The 19,451-nt window shown below is 39.9% G+C and overlaps 2 protein-coding genes across 2 annotated transcripts in view; both read left to right on the forward strand.

Annotated features, from left to right (window-relative positions):
- Positions 1-9,631, forward strand: part of LOC101167946 (1-phosphatidylinositol 4,5-bisphosphate phosphodiesterase gamma-1-like) — a 35,882-nt gene extending 26,251 nt beyond the window's left edge. Inside the window, exons 18-32 of the mRNA XM_023954402.1 lie at positions 228-347; positions 421-604; positions 1,036-1,113; positions 2,220-2,323; positions 2,400-2,496; positions 4,016-4,082; positions 4,520-4,686; positions 4,795-4,891; positions 4,975-5,199; positions 5,282-5,427; positions 5,858-5,972; positions 6,047-6,208; positions 7,142-7,230; positions 7,354-7,538; positions 7,789-9,631. Of these exons, the coding sequence (XP_023810170.1) occupies positions 228-347; positions 421-604; positions 1,036-1,113; positions 2,220-2,323; positions 2,400-2,496; positions 4,016-4,082; positions 4,520-4,686; positions 4,795-4,891; positions 4,975-5,199; positions 5,282-5,427; positions 5,858-5,972; positions 6,047-6,208; positions 7,142-7,230; positions 7,354-7,538; positions 7,789-7,849 (1,897 nt within the window). The 3' untranslated portion in view covers positions 7,850-9,631. The remainder of the gene's footprint in view (positions 1-227; positions 348-420; positions 605-1,035; positions 1,114-2,219; positions 2,324-2,399; positions 2,497-4,015; positions 4,083-4,519; positions 4,687-4,794; positions 4,892-4,974; positions 5,200-5,281; positions 5,428-5,857; positions 5,973-6,046; positions 6,209-7,141; positions 7,231-7,353; positions 7,539-7,788) is intronic.
- Positions 9,632-9,762: 131 nt separating this feature from the next.
- On the forward strand, positions 9,763-14,804 carry LOC105353973 (alanine aminotransferase 2). Its single transcript, XM_011474271.3, has 11 exons — positions 9,763-10,289; positions 10,559-10,648; positions 10,935-11,043; positions 11,131-11,264; positions 11,717-11,960; positions 12,031-12,110; positions 12,192-12,328; positions 13,475-13,649; positions 13,720-13,875; positions 14,333-14,442; positions 14,540-14,804. The coding sequence occupies exons 1-11, from the start codon at positions 10,182-10,184 to the stop codon at positions 14,706-14,708; spliced, it is 1,512 nt and encodes a 503-aa protein (XP_011472573.1). The 5' UTR covers positions 9,763-10,181; the 3' UTR covers positions 14,709-14,804.
- Positions 14,805-19,451: the final 4,647 nt, after the last annotated feature.

The following is a 19,451-nucleotide window of genomic DNA, read 5'->3' on the forward strand; positions in this document are numbered from 1 at the left end:
GTTTATAAGCCCTCTGTGCTTAAAATATTAAGAGAGTACGTGAAGAGTTTTGCTCAGTTTACAGTTTTTAGATCCAGAAGATGCTGATAAATGTTTAACAGTTCAGAGGGAAAAATAAATCTAGTTTGCCTACAAATGACATTTCTGAAGATCAGTACTGTAAATGGAAGATGTTTTAATAGCAAGAAAACCCACACATTGATACTAAATGTTCTCTGGCCGTCCAGGTGGTACCATTCCAGTCTGTCCCGCGTTCAGGCTGAACACATGCTGATGCGTGTCCCGAGGGACGGAGCTTTTTTGGTGCGCAAACGTAGCGAACACAACTCCTACGCCATCTCCTTCAGGTAGAACATCAGCGCACAAGTTTCAAGACTTTCACAACAATCCACAGTCATCGTTTTCTGTTGCTTTCTGCAGGGCGGAAGGTAAGATCAAGCACTGCCGCATCCAGCAGGAGGGTCGGCTTTTCATGCTGGGAAGCTCAGCCGAGTTTGAGAGTCTGGTGGATCTTGTGAGCTACTATGAGAAGCATCCTCTGTACCGCAAGATGAGGCTCCGCTATCCCATCAACGAGGACACTCTGGACAGGATGGGCACCACGGTGAGTCAGATAGGCAGATAAAAGCAGTCTGTTAGTTGAGTCAAAGTGAAAAAGGAGTTTTGTTAATTAAATATATGGATCCAAAAAAGATTTTCTCTTAAATTTTCATTGACGAATTCTCGGATTTCTCAATGAAATTTCCAAATTTCCCCATTTGAATGACCGATTACATGAACATAGTTTTTCATAATAAAAGAAATACGGTTTTAAAAAGTAAAAGAGATTTGACATATATCTAATCACATTTAAAATCAAATGAATTCAGGATTCAGTGACATCTGGTAAAACCTAAACAAAAACAGGAGCACGTATGACATATTTTCTCAAAACTTTCACTAGAAAAAAGCAAGAAGATAACATTAAAATTATTATTATTATTTAATGTTGTCCTTGTATATACCTTGTTTTTCTTTTTGCTGTTGTTCTTGCAGGAACTCGATTATGGAGCGTTGTATGAAGTCCGCACGCCTCATTTCTACGTGGAAGCCAATAAGATGCCCACAGCTCGGGTAAGTAAAACACTCGGTTTTCTGTTTGAAAGTAAAGGATGATCCAATTCGGTTCTCTTTTTCTGACAACCACTAGCAGCCGCTAGCAGAGAAACACCTAAGGGCAGCATTCACTTACAATATTGGAACAACTATTTTTGTTTATTTGTAAAGATGGATGTCCCGTTTGGAAGAGGAGAAAAACCTGCAGGAATCAATCAATGAATCAACTAAACAATAGGGAGAAAGTAAGAATAAACCTTCAAGGTTGTTGAGTCAGAGCTCGACATTGAGACAAAGACATGTTCTGGGGGATCAACAGCTTGTTATCTGGTTATTTTCGCCTATAAAAATGTGTCCGTAGGAGGTAATACAATCTTCATGTTCCTGAAAGATGGTGATTGTCTAGTTAAAAAACCTCCTTAACCTAAAAAGGATTCATCCAGTTGACATTTATAAAGTTAAAATTTGTTTTAAGTTTAAACAACAATTCTTTTTTTATCATTAGTGATTCATAGGAAGTAAATTAGCTTTTATTTCAATTTGTAAACATAAAAATAATTTGCTTTCTCAATCAAAATGTGTGCAGCTAAAATTCAATTTAATCCTCCGTACTGGTCTTAATTTCTATGATCCTTTGTCTTGAATCTACATTTTTATTGTTGTGTCACTCAGTGGTATTTTTTTCATTCACACAAAAGACATTTTTATGGAATTAACATAAATGTGGATCAAGAGTCTTGCTTGCTGGGTAGGGCCTTTTTTCTGTGGGCGCTTCTTTCTGTCAGTTGGGGGCAGTGCAGCCTCCTCTGAAGTTCTTTTTCCCTTTGCAGAATATTCATGTTCCCGATCCTTCTTCTTTTTTTTTTCTTTTTTTTTTACAGTTGCCATTGTATTAAAAAAAAGTGAAGGCAGGGTACACCCTGAACAGGTTGCCAGTCTTTCACAGGGCACTTCCTGCCAACAGTTTAGCCAGTAAAAACTGCAGCAATACACTTAACATTTCTGATATGTAATTTAACCATATAACTATTAATACTTTAATAACTTGTATGTGGTCACATCTATATTTACATACATGTATTATTGAAGAGGTGTTGAAAATAAGTGTGTCCTGCATGTTTCAGTGCACCGTCAAAGCTCTGTATGACTACAGAGCACAGAGAGAGGACGAGCTCTGTTTCCCCAAACAAGCGCTCATCCTCAATGTGGACAAGCAGGAGGGCGGCTGGTAAGTCCAGAAGCGAGCTGAGCAGCTTCCTCTAAGGTTTTTGTTGAAGCACGTCACACACATGCAATGTTTTTAGGTGGAGAGGTGACTATGGAGGAAAGAAGCAGCTGTGGTTTCCTGCCAACTACGTGGAGGAGGTGCCCACCTCTCCCACCAGAGAACTGGATGAAGCGGTGAGCTTGTACAAAAATGCAAAGAAGTTTTTAAAATGGATGATCTCTTCTTCTTTCATTTTGGCTGAAGATTCCTATGTGTTTATCTGTGGGCATTTGAAAAAAAAAAATTAAGGGATAAAAGCCCATCAGAAAAAAATTTCTTTAACTTAATCATTACTATAAATTGGGTCAAAATGTATTCGGCGTTTGCAGTTTCTGCAACATGACCCATTTAAAGAGATGATAGACGTATTTAATAATCATCATTGATGCACTTCACCTGTGAGTGACAAACTATAAAAATTCAGGAATTCAGGAAATCACATTGTGCAGTGTAATTCCTGTTACAACGAAGGCTTACGAATGACCAAAAATGGGTTATTTCCAATTTTCTATTTTCTGCACCATCATACAAATGGTGCAGAAAATAATTCTATAAAAATTATGAAAGATGTTTATTCTTAATTCTTTTTTATACAGTATTCCCCCCCTATTTACGGGGGTTAGGGACCAGAGACACCTGCAAATATACCAAATCCATGAATGCAGAGAACCACCACACCACCCCTGCGGGGTGAAGAATGTCCGTCACAGAGTCTTACTCATTAAAAAACCTTCTGAAACATTGCTGATGCTTTGTGAAGCATTTATTAAAGAACATTGGAACATACAAAGAGTTCTTGTTTAATTCAGAGCAATAGACTGTACCATAGCACTTTAGAGCACACCTTAGGAGTGTCTCTCTGTGCCTTAAAACCAGGAGCTTGTGCTTCCTCTTTCATCAGTTAAGTGTGAAAGGTCATCTTCTTCCAGAAGAGGCCGGTTTAATCTATCATTCATTCCACCAGATGATAATTATTCTCCACCAATATCTTCCTCGGCGTTTCAGGATGTTTTTTCCAGACGCTTCTGAGTCAGCTGATGCCATTTCTCCATGCAGGGGCACAAACGTTCGTTATAGCAATTCAGGAACCGGTAGAAGCTGTGAAATGTTCTTTAGCACCCGGCAAGGAAGGCGACAGGCTGGCGTGCTCTTCGTCTCTGCTCCCCTCCTCTCTCATAAAGCATTCTTAGCTGAGTTTTTGTGATGAACGGGAGAAAACTGTCAATAGTGAAATGCGCAGGGGAACTCTGTGCTATGTTTCTCACAGCTGAAGTCTATCTATGATAAACTCCACAGATTTTTTACAATGGGACAAAATGCAGAATCTGTGACTGACAAATGTTTTTTTGCCTGCTATGTATTTTTTTCTGAAATAATGAATTAGAGAGAGAGCTGATTTATGTTATCGTACTTCTGAAAGCCTCTCTTGCTTTGTGTTGTGTGTTTGGAATCAAGAAATGTTTTATAGGCTTGAAGAAAATACTTTTTTGCTTCTGCGTTTAACTTTTGTTCTGCCTTTTTCTCTTAAGAGGGCTGTGCAAACGAGAATTTTCTGTTTCAAACTTCCCTTTTTGTCTTTACTTTATACTTTTGAGTCCCTGTACCTTGTTTTTTGAATGAAACTCCTGTGAGACTGGTGTTTGTGTGTTTCAGTCATCAGAGAACAGTCCTCTGGGTAACCTCCTGAAGGGCTTCATCGATGTACCCACCTGCCATGTTGGTGAGAAACAAAACCTGCTCTAAAAATGAGGCTGAAAATTGATCTTCTACCAGAATTGTGTTATTGCTGCTGTTTGACTTGATTCAATTGTGTTTTTTTCTCAGTTCTTTTAGTCAATGTTTTTCTTTTTGATTTTATTTGTCTAAAAGTTGCTTTAATTGGTTAGATTGTGATAATTTGACTTGGTTATGATGTATTTTGCACAACAATGCAGCAAAAATTATGCAAAAATTCTTTTGGTTAAATTGTGGGTAAAGTTAGTTAAAGCTGTTGTTTTCTGATAATTTTTTTTGACTTTCATTTTATTATTGTTTAAGCCTTGATATGCAGAATGTAAAAAAGGTTTTTATTTTATTTTTGAATAAAATACTGGTCCAGACGTGGCTTTTCTTGGATAAAGCTCTGCTGTAACACTGCTTCTCCATGGATGCCTGCAGTGGTCCATAAAGACGGGAAGAACTTGCGGCCCTTCGTGTTCACCATTCACTCCCAGAACATGTCCTCTCACCCGGTCCAGACTCTAGACGTGGCTGCTGACACCCTGGAGGATCTCTCCAGTTGGGTTGGCAAAATCAAGGAGGCCACCCAAAATGCTGATGCTCGGGTTGGTACCAGAACACGGACCAGCAGACAGCAGCGTTTGATTGGTATATGACCCCAGCCTCTCTGTATCTTTATGGCGCTTTGTTTGTGTATATCTCCATGGTAACAGATGCAAGAGGAGAAACAGATGGAGAGGAGAAAGAAGATTGCAGTGGAGCTGTCCGATCTGGTGGTTTACTGCAGACCTGTCCCTTTCAACGAGGACAGTGAGCATCACTTCTTCAGTTTACAAGATCTTTATTCGCGCATCGACATGCGTCAGAATTGTTTTGAATTCTTTCACTTACAGAAATTGGGACGGAGCGCGCCTGTTACCGGGACATGTCCTCCTTCCCTGAGACAAAGGCAGAGAAGTTTGCGACTCGAGGTCGAGGGAAGCGTTTCCTGCAGTACAATCGCCGCCAGCTGTCTAGAGTTTACCCCAGAGGGCAGAGACTGGACTCTTCAAACTACGACCCACTTCCCATGTGGCTCTGCGGCTCCCAGCTGGTGGCTCTAAATTTCCAGACACCAGGTCCGACTGAAGTCCCCTTTTCATGTTTAATGAGCTCACCATAAATGTAAGCGGAGAGGAAAAATAATCTTTAATGTTGCAGATAAACCCATGCAGCTGAACCAGGCTTTGTTCATGCTGGGAGGTGGCAGCGGCTACGTCCCTCAGCCTGACATCATGAGGGACGACGCCTTCGACCCTTTCGACAAAGACACGCTGCATGTGGAGCCAATTACCATCCAGATCCAGGTCAGAGACATGTTTTGTATTGCTTGGAGACATTAAAAGAATAAAGCTTTAAAAAGAAACAAAGTGGCTATTTACCACAAGTGGTGGGTGTTATTTTACACTCCATAAAATAATGACTAAAAGTATCATTCTGATTCAATATTTCAGAAAAATAATGGGTGTTTTGCAGCCTTTCTTCTTTTAAATTCGATTTAAGCATATTTTTTTCTTTAAGAAGTGTATTCTACATTTTAATTTTAGGGATGTTTAAAAAAGAAAGACTGATACTTATTTTTTACTTTACAGTTCTTTTTAAACTAAAAACTTTTTTTTGTTTTCTTTCACCAAAGAGCCACATGTGGCAGTGGAGCTTGAAGACCCCTGCTCTTATATGTATCATTGACCAGCTTTAGACTAGTGTTTTATGTTTGGATCGTGCACTTCTTTCCAGGTGCTTGGAGCCCGACATCTCCCCAAAAACGGCCGCAGCATCGTGTGTCCTTTTGTGGAAATGGAGATCTGTGGAGCCGATTACGACTGCTGCAAGTTCAAGACTGATGTTGTCGGTGAGGGATTGATCCCTAATGTTGTTGTTCTCGTATCCATACCAGCTGTAGAGTAACAATCTGATCCGTTGCAGCTGATAACGGCCTGAATCCAGTGTGGCTGCAGAAACAGTTTGTGTTTGACATCCACAATCCCACCTTCTCCTTCCTGCGCTTCACTGTGTACGAAGAGGACATGTTCAGCGACCCCAACTTTCTGGCGCAGGCGACGTACCCAGTCCGCCTGTTGCGAACAGGTGAACCTTCTATCTGTAGGATCTTAATTCCAGTCTTTCTATTCATTGTTCAAGTGCATGGAGATTTTTCTGAGCTCATAAAGAGATACTGAAAAGTTCAGTTTTATTGTTTTCTGATTATTGTGGGTGTTACATCTGTGTGTGTAAGGCTCAAGTTATTGTGGATCACAGAGACGGTGGGGTTAGCTTGGGATCTATAGCTTAGACCTTAGTCACAACTGCCCATACAGGTGGATCCTGGGCTGCAACCTGCGGCTGAAAAATGTGTACTCTTGCAGATAGCCCACAGCAAATATTAAAGTCATAGTTTGCTTGTCTCACCCAAAAATGTTCATGAACATGTTTTTCTAGGGGCATCCTGTGGGTGACAGGTCATAGACAACACTTAAATAACACGTAAGAGTAAGTAAGGGTAAAGTAGATGAGATTCCAGCATGTGGTATGTAACCCTGCACATGCACATAGATAATTGCATAATTGAAAGCACTGCCCAAGAGCCTTATTGTGGCGGAACCAATACCCCCTTAAAAACGTCCGGGGTTAGGTTAGTGCTTCCTTCCATTTGTGTTTTTAAACATATTTTCTATATTTTATAAAAAACAAACAGAGCTGTTTACCAAGAAAAATCATAAAGCTCAGAGATGGCATGTAAGATGAGAAGAGTAGGGAGCAGAGAACACAACCCTGTGGAACACCATTAAGACTGCTTGTAATTTTCCATTAGGAAAAATCTATGTACTGACTTGTATTAATGCTGGGTCTGGTGAAGATGCGACTGCTTGTAAAGGAGAGGAAAGAATGAACTTGTGGACATGAGGCAGGGTAATGTGAGACTAGATGTTCTCGGTTTAGCTGGAAAAGAAGGAATGTCTCAGGATTTTAACAATTGTTCATAATCATTAACACTTTTTAACAATTTTTGCTGTGTTAAAGGGTACAGAAGTGTTCCTCTGAAAAACAGCTACAGTGAGGAGCTGGAATTGGCGTCTCTTTTGGTTCATATAGAGATTGTCAATGCAAAGGTGGGTTTAAGAGGTTCCACATGCGTGACAGAATAAAAATTGACCTGGAGTTTCAAGGGTCCATCAACAAGCTATTAACTAAACAGGCGTTGTCTGATCCCTATCCCCACTCTTCATTAATAGGAAGAAGACGATGAGAACTTGTATACATCAATCCAGCGGCTTCGGGATCGAACCAGCGAGCTGTCCACCCAGGTGTCTCTCCTGGAGAGGGCAGGCTCTGCAGACCTTAGCTACCAGCAGAGTCTGGAAGAGCTGCGAGCTGCTCAGGACCAGCTGAGCGAGCTGGTGGAGGCTCGCAACCGCAGGCAAGTAATCACATGACTCATAAACCTTGGAAAGAAACACAGAAACAGTAAAGGAAAAGGATAAAAAAACATCAGAGAGAAGAATTAAATGTTACAAAGAATATATTTCACCAGCTGAAAAAATCTGAGCTAAAATCAGAATAAGTGGGACAAGAATTGAAAAAAATGAAAAGAAATATGTTTGGGTTCGTTTTACTTTTGTTAGGGCATATTTTGTGTTGAATCTTAAAGTCCTCTCACTTTTCTTTAGGCTGACAGAGAAGAAGAGGAGGGAGAAGCTGAGGCAGCAGGTGGCGGCAAAGCGAAGCTAGCCATCTCATCCAGCGCGATATCCATCTCATCCAGACGATATCTCCACTGCAGCAATATTAAACATGAAATATGTAACTGGGGAAAAAATGCATGAAACTAACCAAATTCCTTATTAGTAGGAAGTGGGATGTCCTGGTGCTAACAAACGCAGAAACACAAGCACAGAGTGACAACACTTAACTAAGCTATAAAGCAATCATGCTAAAGGGCTGTTATGCATCGAGAGCATTCTGGAGCTAAAAAGCAGAGCTGCTTATCTTTTTAGTAATTGAATGAATCACGAATCACCCTTTTTATATGCCATTTTTATCATAAATTCTTTATATGGTCACATTTTGAGAAAACAATTTAATTGCAGTAGATTTTGAACAGGTAACTAAAAAATTGGCAGCAAAATTCTACATGAAAAGAAACCACTTGAAAGGAAATATTGATAAATATGTAGTTTGTTTTATAAAGAAATGCACTTAATACATTCCTGGTGCAGGAATGTAGGAAGTAAATCCATTTGTGGCCTCTCAGCTCAATAAATCCCATCTAATGGAATCAATGGCCACAAATATAAAAAACAAAGCCTGTGGGCCAGTCTGCTCTCAATGCCTTTCAGGTTTTAAGGGGAAAAACTGGTTAAAAAGGGAGACAAATTCTCAGGTTATTCTCAAATAAAGTAAAAAACTCACATGTTGGTATAAAAGGAGCATTGCTGAAAGGAAATATCTCAAACGTGCCTTTGTTGATGGCCTTTGTTGCTCTAGTGAAGGAAAACTGGCTGCTTTTTTTTTTACAACTGGAAAGGTATGAAAACTGGATAAGGTGATCTCCTGTTGGCTCAGACCACTATACTCATTAAGGATTTAAGACTGACTAAGATCCTCCTGATCAAGTCTTGGTTTGGGGGATCTCATGAACTCCTTTCCCTCTATGTCCCATTGGGGAGAGCACAAACTGTACAAAGAGGTCAGTAAATCCTTCTACAAGGGCTCGAGGTTTATCCACACTACTTTCAAGTGTGCAGGAACTAAAAAAGGGGCAAGTACCCTCACCCTCCTGGATGTCGCTCGCACTGGGGCTCCAGTGTGTTACACACATTTGTATAAGCTATGTAAGGGCTATTAGCACTCAGCTCGGATTCAGCGCCTCACGCCTGAAACAGGATGGGTTCCATCATCTGGCTCTAATCAACAGATGTGGCTCAGCTTGTCCTGGACCTGCCAGAACTATTCTGGTCTGAGCCTTTGCATGTTTTCATGTCTCACTCCAACTAATTTATATAACTTCTTATTTATCAGTAGATCCTGTTTTCATGGAGATAGAAATGATAGAAATATATTAGAAGAATCCTTATGGAGTAAAAATCAAGACCATAAAATCCCCTTTAAATGTTCCCACGGACTGTGGAGATTCTCAGTCATTCAGCTCTTGCATCACAGGAATCAGTTCCTCAGGGCAGCTGAACTTTTAAAGATTCACATAAAAGACATTTGGAATAACATCCTAGTGCCCCTTTGGTTCTGAGCTGAAAAAGCTATTCGTATTAGCAGTCAAATGCCTTCTAGATCAACGTTGAAGAATAGAACCCTTTTGTCCCCGTAGACCCAAACCAGACTTTTTCCCAGCAGCTCTATTGGGAGCTCTATGCAAACCTTCTTGGCCTACAGTCATTGTGTGTTAAGTGATTTGACAGAAGTTTTCTTCTTTCTGTACTTAAGGCCATTGTCAGTATTATTACTCTGCATTTCAGATCAAGTGCAAGTTCCCAGTAAATAAAGCTCTTTCATGGACCCATGGGGTCAGCTTGTTCCTTGTTTCTATTTATGTCAACCTTTTTGCACACCCCGTCAGGGGTTCACAGATTTGCACAGGTGGTTTGGGAGAGATTTTTACACCAGATAGCCTTCCTGACACAACCCTGTATTGTACCCTGGCTGGGGACAGGCACAGGGGGACCCAGACTTAGGCCCACTTGTGACTACATAATTAGGCAGTAGGGACCCACACTGGATGAAGCTCATTGTGCCCCCTGGGAAACAAACTCTAGTTTTATGCACCAGTTCTACACACAGCCAACTGAGCCGTCCAGCTGCTTGAATGTCTCCTGGATGCTTCTTCAATAAAAAAAAAAAAGAAAGAAAAGAAGACAAACACAAAGTCCACTTTCAAGATTAAATATTTGACAGTAAATCCAGTACAAATTAACAGGACATCAAACAGCTCTCACATTTCACTGGTTGGTTATGCATTCCATCTCAAGCAATACAGTTTCAGAAATAGAATCTCTCTGTCATTGAATCGAGCAATACAACATTTTTAGCGTCTAGATTTATTGCAAAGATGACAACTTCACTGGATTATGTGAATCCCAGAGTGAGAGCAATTCGAGTCTCGACGCAGAGCTTTTTGCAGAATCTCGCTCATCAAATCACTCAGAACATGACACAGGTAAGTAAAAACCAATATCCTGTTACATGCATGCAATGTAAAATAATAAAAGATTCCTTGCAATTGTCAGGGGCAGTAATTTGAAAGAAAAAATGTTTTTTCATTTATTTTAACTACGGTATTATCCATTATTATAAAATTTGCAACATACAAGTGAATGTTAAATTTATGACAGCAAAATAAATAGAGAAATGTATGAATTCATAATTCTGATAAGCCAAGCATGGTCTTTTAACCATCTTTCAGCTCAATCATGTGTTTTCCTGCAGGGTGGGCAGAAACCCTTAAAGGGTGTTATTGATTTGAGCTCAGGGGACCCTCATAGAGCGGGGATGAAGCCCGTCTCATTTGTTCGACAGGTTGGTTTGAAGTGGAGTTCAACACAGCCGTTACACACAGATAAGTTAAATTAATCAATCACATGAGTCTTTGATTTATTTTTAGTAAATTTCTAAATGAAATGACTGTGTTTTATCCTATGGCTTTGACTCAAAAACTTGAAATGTGCATCACAAATAAGAAAAACTCAAACGCTATGAGTTTTATAAAAAATATTGTGATTTTTGTCACATGTACAAAAAATAAAAAATAAAATATACAATAAAATACAATAAAATAAAATTAGTATTGAATATATGTTTTTAGGTTCTGGCAGTGTGTTTGTATCCTCATCTGCTTCAAGACACGATCTTTCCTCTGGATGTCAAGCTGAGAGCGCAGAGGCTCCTTCAAATCTGCGAAGGACAAAGTTTGGGTGAAAGTTTTTTTCTTTTTTATTGTGACATCTGTCCACTGAAGCTTATATTTAACTCCTGCATGAATAGTTTTGTGGTTTTAACAGGGTCATACACGGCATCTTCTGGGCTGCATCACATCAGGCAGACGATTGCAGACTTCATCACCAAACGAGATACTGGTATTTCTGCAAATCCCAGGAACGTTTTCATCTCTTCTGGTGCTCAAAGGGCTTTAATGGTAGCAGTGTACTGTAAATATTAGTTTCTGCCATGTACAGTATCATTAACAAAAATCTAATCTAATCTAATCTAATCTAATCTAATCTAATCTAATCTAATCTAATCTAATCTAATCTAATCTAATCTAATTTAGTAAAGGTATATACATATGTGAATTGATTTATTCATTTTATTTTTTTATCGTAAATTTAAAAATGACGTTTCTTAAATAGTTCAAAACTAAATTTCACAACGAAAGCTAAAACATTGCTCTTTTTCTCTGCAGCATGCTCAACTACAATTATTTATTAATTCTGTCTAGGCTTTAAGTTTCAAATTATTCCTCTTTATTATTTATCAATTATTAACCTTTTTTTGGGCAGGGGGGTGAAAAATAAAATAGAATAATCCTAAATCAAAACTTTCCTTGACGTCTAATTTGTAAGTTTCAAATGAAGGAAATTCTTCTAGGTTGTTGTGAAGCTGCTATCCAGTGGAGAAGGGCAGACGCAAACAGGCATTTTGGCCCCCCAGCCTTGCCCTCACACACTCCCCCCTTTGCTGGATGAAGCTGGAGTCTTAGCGGTGCCATACCGGCTGATGGAAGAAAGAGGATGGGCTTTGGACCTTAACCAGCTGCGTCAAGCTCTAGATTCCTCCCGAGGGGGCTGTAATCCCAGAGCTGTATACATCAGTAACCCAGGAAACCCCACAGGTCCACACTCATTGGGTCATGATCCCCACCCTGCCATAGTCCAATCTCATGTTGTTGTTGATCTCTTCAGGACATGTTCAAGACAGGAAGTCGATACAGGAAGTGATCCAGTTGGCCACAGCTGAGAAACTCCTGCTGTTGGTCGATGAGGTAATCAGAGATCTTCTTAGGCTGCAGGGCTCTATTCCTGACGACTTCTTCACCCCTCTTTGCTCATCCTCTGCTCCTCAGGTGTACCAGGACAGCGTATATGGACAGAACACAGAGTTCCTCTCCTACAAGAAGGTTCTGTTTGAGATGGGCCAAGAGTTCAGCGAGACGGTGGAGCTGGTTTCCTTCCATTCCTTGTCCTGTGCCTCTGTGGCAGAGTAAGCCTCTTAAAGGGATTAGAATTTTCAAGTTGAGTCTTCTCGTTTGTCATCTGTTTCACTCGTTTGTTCAGTGGTTGTTAGTTGTCTTTGTTCTTCTGGACCTCCCAGCTGCTGTTGACACTTTGATTACAGTATTGGAGCTTTGACACAAAGGTTCTTTCTTCAGATAGTCCTAACAGTCAGGCTGTGCGCGTGGAGGGACCAGGGAGCGTGTGCCTTTCACTTTCACTTACTGACAAGCTCCTTGTCAGTATGCATGGTTCAGGGGGTTGAAAAAAAAACAACCTATGTAAGACACGCCTGCGTCTCACCTACTTGACTTAGCCTTACATGTTGTTTAAGTGTTCACTAAAACCTGAAGCCTGCAGCATACCTGCAGAAAAAGATGTGCATTTACAATCGTGTGCAATCACACAATTTTCACCTGCAGCCAGTCTCTGTATCCACCCGTGAGGGCAGTTGTGACTGAGGCTTTACATTAAAAGAGATTGATAGATTAATTAACACTCTTGGGTAACAGCTAATAATTAATAAGTAACATTTGAGTAACTATATAAAATTTTCCATTTGATAAAAGAGTTTCAACCAACAATAGGGTAGAATATTCCCCATATTCATCCATTAACCCTTGTGCTATCTTAGATGACCCCACCCTTACATTGACGTGTTCTCCCTACCATGACAAAGGTGGATAAAGGTGGAAAGATTATATGTAATCCATGGACACCAGTGAAGATCACAAATCATTGAAGAAAAGAGGTTCAGCGCACTGTCTAGTGGGTCTAGATGACCCAACTCCCAATGTTAAAGTGCCTAGGATAACACAAGGGTTAAATGCTTCTTGCGTTATAGAGATGTTATTTTGAAGCATGGGCTCAAATGGGATTAAAATCTTCAACCAAAACAATGCAAGTACATTTTGATTTGAGGTAAAATCTGCATAATTAAAATTAAAAGACCACTGGGGACACTTGTTCAATAGCACACATGAATGAAGTGGGACTTTCAGTCATGCATTTCTAAATGTTCAATGCAAATGAATGCAAGGTACGGGACAACATATAACAGGATTATTTTACCTCAGAAATTGAGGAATACATAAAAAAAGTGAATGTTAGAAATGAAACATTTTTCTGTCTCCAGGTGTGGTCTGAGAGCAGGATACATGGAGGCAGTCAACATTGACCCAGATGTGATGAAAGTGTTTGACACCATGCTGTGTACTGACATCAGTGCTCCCACCACTGGACAGCTTGCTTTGGACCTCATGCTGAACCCACCTGGACCTGGAGAGCCGTCATACGACACACACGCCCAGGTGATAACACAGCTAACCTGACCTGCTGCAACACAGTGTCTGCAGTTTCCCGACAATCATCTCCCCGCAGGAGCTGCTGTTGACCCGGACTGTTCTGACCCGAAATGCTCAGCGAGCTCTGGAGGTTCTGAATGATCTACCAGGGTTCAGCTGCCAGCCAGCCATGGGTGGAATATACCTCTATCCAAGTGTAAAGCTACCAGCTGGGATCCGAGAGCAAGCTGAGGTAGCAAATGACACTTTGCAGAAGAAGATGAAATAGAATTTATAAGAAAGACCAACTCAGATGAAAATGGTGTTTTTGGTGTGTTTAATATGTTCTTCTGGTATTTTTCTCATGGTGGAGGACATGTCTTAAAACATTCATCTTAAAATTGCATTTCTGAATATTTCTTTATTTAAATTATTGTGAATCAAATATGCATCACATCCACTTTATATCTACTTGCAAAAACAGGTGATCTTTTTTCATAGCTGAAAGAAACCCTAGTGTCAAAGGGTTAATCAAATATTAGGACTTACTTTTTCAGAATTACATTGAAAGTCAAGCATTCTTTGAACACTTTAAGTAACAATGTTAACATCAACAATAAGGAAGCTATTTCATTTCATAAACTATTTGAACATAAAAAAAAGAAACGACACAGCAAAGTTTTAGCATAACAGTTTTCTTGTGTTTCCAGATGCTGGGGCTGGGCGCAGATGTTTTTTACTGTCAGAAGTTACTGGAAGAGGAACTTTTGCTTTTGGGTGCAGGACAGTACAGTGGAGAAGCTGGCAGCCATCACTTTAGGTAGAAAATGTAACCATGACAACACATCATTGTTTCAACAATAGATATGATGTGATGTTTTGCCAGAAAATGTGACTTATTTTAAAAATTCTCCAAGGTTGTGTGTCCTTGTTCCTACGAATGTGCTGGAAGACGCTCTGCACCGCCTCTCTGCTTTCCACCTTCACCTCATGGGCCATCACACAGTCGCTGGCAGGAATGTAAAAGGAAAAGCAGGTTGCAGCTCCCAGAGTGGATTAACTTGTGTTCAACCAACAACAGTCTGATAGAAAACCATAGTCATAAAATAGTTTCAAATGACTCTGAGATTAATGTAGCAGAATGTTTTAAGGAAAAAAGTAATAAAAATGTAACTGCTCTGAGACTGCATCAGGTTTTTTTAGGTCTCATTTACTAAACTGAGAAAGTGTTTGATTTTATATGTGTATGTATGGGGCGGGCTCACGGATGAGATGTGAACCAGGAAGTGCCAAATAAGCATCCATTCCATTTTCCAAACCCATTAAATCCCTTTTGCGAGGGGTTGCAGGAGACTATCCCAGCTACTGTTGGGTGAAGGTGCTGTACACCCTGGGCAGATTGCCAGTCCGTAACATTGGCACACAGTCTCACACTCACTCACATACACAGCTATGTTTACACCGCCCTCGCCAACGCTGGGGTATAACTGGCCACTTCCAAGAAAAACGTGATGGAAGTGTGCGTAAACGTGCATTTCACACTTCTGCGTTCAAGACTGTCGCGTTCATGCGTAGCTGCGCAAGTTTCTATAACTTTTATGAGACTCTACATACAAATCGGACGGCCATTGAACACACGTGGAAAGTTAAACCAGGTCGATTGCTGACCAATCAGGGATTCGGATTTGGTAATGATGTATGGGTGGCGTCCTTTTTAATTCACAGAAGTGCCGTTTGAAAACTGTTCACAAAGGAGAAATGAATAATTTGAGTTTGTGGCTAGATGGAATTCTATGACACCAAGTCTTTGATGTATCAGAATAGATTTGTGAAAGACAAAACCTGGAGCAAGATTTTCACGGTTTTGAAATTTCGCACCAAACCTCCTCCAATTGTAAGTGGCAGACATACGCCGTTCAAGAACAGGTCTCACATGCCAGGTGTGAACACAGCATAACAGACACGCACTGGTTAACAGTAGCAAAAGAAGAAGCCCATCCCACTTGTCCAGTGTGAACACCGTGGGCTAAGAGCTTGTTCTAGAATCCATGTTTTAGAATCTGTGTTTAGAACATTTTTGAAAAAAGGCTCAATTTTGTTATCATTAATTAACATCTTTGTCATTTAGCTGCTGCCTTTGGGGTCATCCCAGTGAATCATCTGCCTCCATCTAACCCTCTCCTCTGCATTTTCCTGACTTACAGCATCCTCCTTCACAACAGTCATGAACCTCCTCTTTGGTCTCATAATTTATTGACAAAGTTAGAGAAAGTACATCAAAGTGTAACATATTGTTAAGATTATGAATATGCTCCAGTTAAGCTGTGTTAAACAAAAATTCACTGGTGTGAACTGGTTTTTCTTGTGTCTTTCATGACCCCAGCAGGGCCAGAGCTACAGGGGAATGGGGGGAGGGGGGGGGCAGCTGAGAACTAAGACTAAAAAATCATCAACACAAGCTTCTTTAATCATTGCCAAAATGCCAAAAGCGATATCATTCATCTTCTTCTGTTTATCCCTTTCGGGCTCATGGGGCTGCCGGAGCCTATCCCGAACACTTATGGGTGATGGCAGGGGACACTCTGGACAGGTCGCCAGTCTGTCGCAGCGTCACACATATCACACACCTATGCACACTCACATTACCACCTATGGACAATTTAGATTAACCAGTTAACCAATGAAGCATGTTTTTGGATGGTGGGAGGAAGCCAAAGTCCCCGAAGAGAACCCACACATGCACGGGGAGAACATGCAAACTCCACACAGAAAGGTTCCTCATTGATGTTCTGTTTCAGGTCCCCCAGCCACGACTTGAACCAGGGGCCTTCTTGCCGTGAGGCAAAGCGCTAATCACTGTGCCACCAAAAGTGATATTTAAAACAAATATTTTTAGATAAGAATAACAACAATTATATAAGTGCACTTTTGATCATGTCATTTGTAAAGGCATTCCACTCTGCTGTTCTCATTTACCACCTCGCCAAAATTCTTCTGCCCCCAACCTCATTCACCATTTTCTAGCTCCCACAAGGGCCTCAGCAATTTACTTGATAACCTTAAATTATAACCTTGAATGATAATCTAAAAACATGACATTCACAGCAAAGAAAGAATTTTAGGATAGTTAAAAGATCCTTGTTTTGAGATTTTATATTTTTTAGTTTTTGTCTTACAGGAAAAATTGTCCTATTAAGAAAGTTTTTCATAACAAAATGATATTCGTTTAGAAAAAAAACATGCCTTTGTGACTACAATTTATATCTTAAAACAAGATTTCTTGGTTGGTAAAAAATAATTTTTTTATCCCTTTGGCACATGTTTTTTTCTTTTGCTTATTCAAGAAATTTTGACTTATTTCAACAGGAAATTTTTCGGAAAGTTTTTTACTTACAATGTGAAAATTATACATTTAAATTAAACTAAATTATTATTTCAAAACACCTGAACAACTTAAATTCAGCGCGAGAAACCCCTCATTTAGAGTATGTTACAACTTTGTTTATTCCCTGATTCATAAAAAAGCTAGAAATTGGTCAAATACGAGGGTAAAAATCTGTTCAGCCTAATTATATTCTTGTCTGTATATCAATATGACTTTTTAAATTGATTTTTTCGTGAATATGATTTTAAAAAAAACATCATTATCGTATCAGTCAATTTTCCAAAAAGTTTTTAATTTATTTATTTGTTGTTTTTTTCTCAAAAACTTGATTTTTTGGGGGGGACCAAGTGATGGGCAGTACTGGCTAGATTTATACACGATTTACAAAAACAGTAAACGCTGCAATCAATTTATATTTATTTGTAAGAAATTTTCATGACATGTCTTGGACTGTTCATGTTGGTCTATTTTATTGATTTACCAGCAGAGGTCGCTGTAGCCTTTTTTTTCCCGACCGGTTCGCATTCTTGCAAGGTTTAGTATGGTGAAAAAAAGCAGGGTTTGGGTGGTGATTAAGGATTATAAACGAAAACAGAACAACATTATTACTTTAAAAGTGCATATTTATACATAACTTGTATGTTTTCTGTGCTGTGTTAGTTGTAGAATTTTACAGTCAACTGAAATCATGTGTTCCGGCAGACATGATGCATTTGTATGAATCCATGCATTGAATGTAACACTGCATAAAAGGAAGGATTAAAGTCACACAGGAAGCTGGTTATTTTTCCATCTGGATGGAGCACTTTGGCCGTCTGCTGCCAGGAGTTTGTGAGTGAATAAGCAAAGTTCAGAAACCAGGCGTTTGGCTGCCAGCTCATTTTTGAGTGATGCATTGAATCCTGAGCTGTAAATAATATGATAACCGCTGTGCAGGGCTCAGCTACCCACAGCAACTGCCATCCATCTTTTCTGATTTCCTGGATTCATTTGTGCCTCCGTTCAGCCACTCATCATGGTGCGAATTCAAATTTTTCACACACTGTGTAATTCTTCCACTTCAGTGCAGGGCTCATTCCTCAATAACAAAACCCAGCACAGCCACCCCCACCCCACTACCCTCCAGCCATAATCAGTCAGCTCGAAAGAAAAAGGAAAATCACGGCATGTCCTCCAAAGATTCACTGTAATGCAAAGTAATCAGCAGCAAGGCAGCAAATTAACAGTCGCAATGTTCCGGTTCTCTATAAGTGGAAAGTGTGAAACATGTGGGGGGCCTGGAGGCGCACTTAAAGACCCACTCTGATAAAAATTCCCGTTTTTGGTGTTTTTAACATGTTCTTGTGGCATTTGTCTCATGATGGAGGACACATATAGAGAAAATTAAGCATGAATTGCATTTCTGAATTTTTCTTTATTCAAATAGTTGTGAATCAGGAAAAATGCAGTTTGAAAAAGATCGTAGTTGTGACGTAGAAAATACAGAGGGCGGGCCACAAGCTCACTGCTCCATGTGAGGGGCTGTAATTAGCGGGAGAGCGCATAAACAGATGGGTGGTGGGAAGTGGGGGCGGGCTTACTCCACACCAACACTCAGAGGTAAATTTCTAATGAACTCCTGCCGCTCTGTGGAAACTATGTCCTGGAAAACAACACAAGTTTTTTTTTTAAATTTTGTCTAAAAAGGGCATAATCATAACTAAAAGACCACTGAGAATGCTTTGACAATAGATCAAAAGATCATCGGAGGGGGACACTAAGGAGTTTGTGCAAAGTTTTTCACACCTGAGCAACACAAAGCTTTGATATTAGTTATTAGCTAATAAAGCATCAGCTAAAGTCTAAATTAAAAGACATGTCCAGCTGCAAAACAAACAAACAAATAAAAATACCCCAATCTAGTAATCTGAAATGGTTTATTTCTTTGAAATCCACAATGGATTATAAAATCGGAAATGACTTGTCCATTGATTTTGAATCACACACAAAAAAAGAACTAATTATGGGAAAGATTTTCTTTAAGTCTTTTGGAAAAATGGTCCTAAATGTTTAATGGTGTGTACTTATATAGTGCTTTACTGCTTAGAAGGCCCAAAGCACTTTACAGTCACAGTCCCATTCATACACACACTCTGATGGCGGGTCTGATGACTAACACCAGTGCCAACCTTTAACCATTCGGAGCATTTGTGGGTTTAGTGTCTTGCCCAAGGACACTTCGATACATGGCAGGAACCAAATCTGAGATCTTCTCATCAGAGGTTGACCACCCTACCTCTGATCACGGTCGAGCATTGAGGAAAAAAAACAAACATGCATTCATGGAGTGAGTGAGTAAACTATATGATGCTGACTTGCTACTGAAGGACACAGATGTTTCTGACCTGCAGCACAGATGCTGCAGCCCTCCTCTCACTCTGGGAAACTAAAAGACAAACCTGCAG

This window comes from Oryzias latipes, chromosome 4 (genome assembly GCF_002234675.1).
Source record: "Oryzias latipes chromosome 4, ASM223467v1".
NCBI lineage: Eukaryota > Metazoa > Chordata > Actinopteri > Beloniformes > Adrianichthyidae > Oryzias > Oryzias latipes.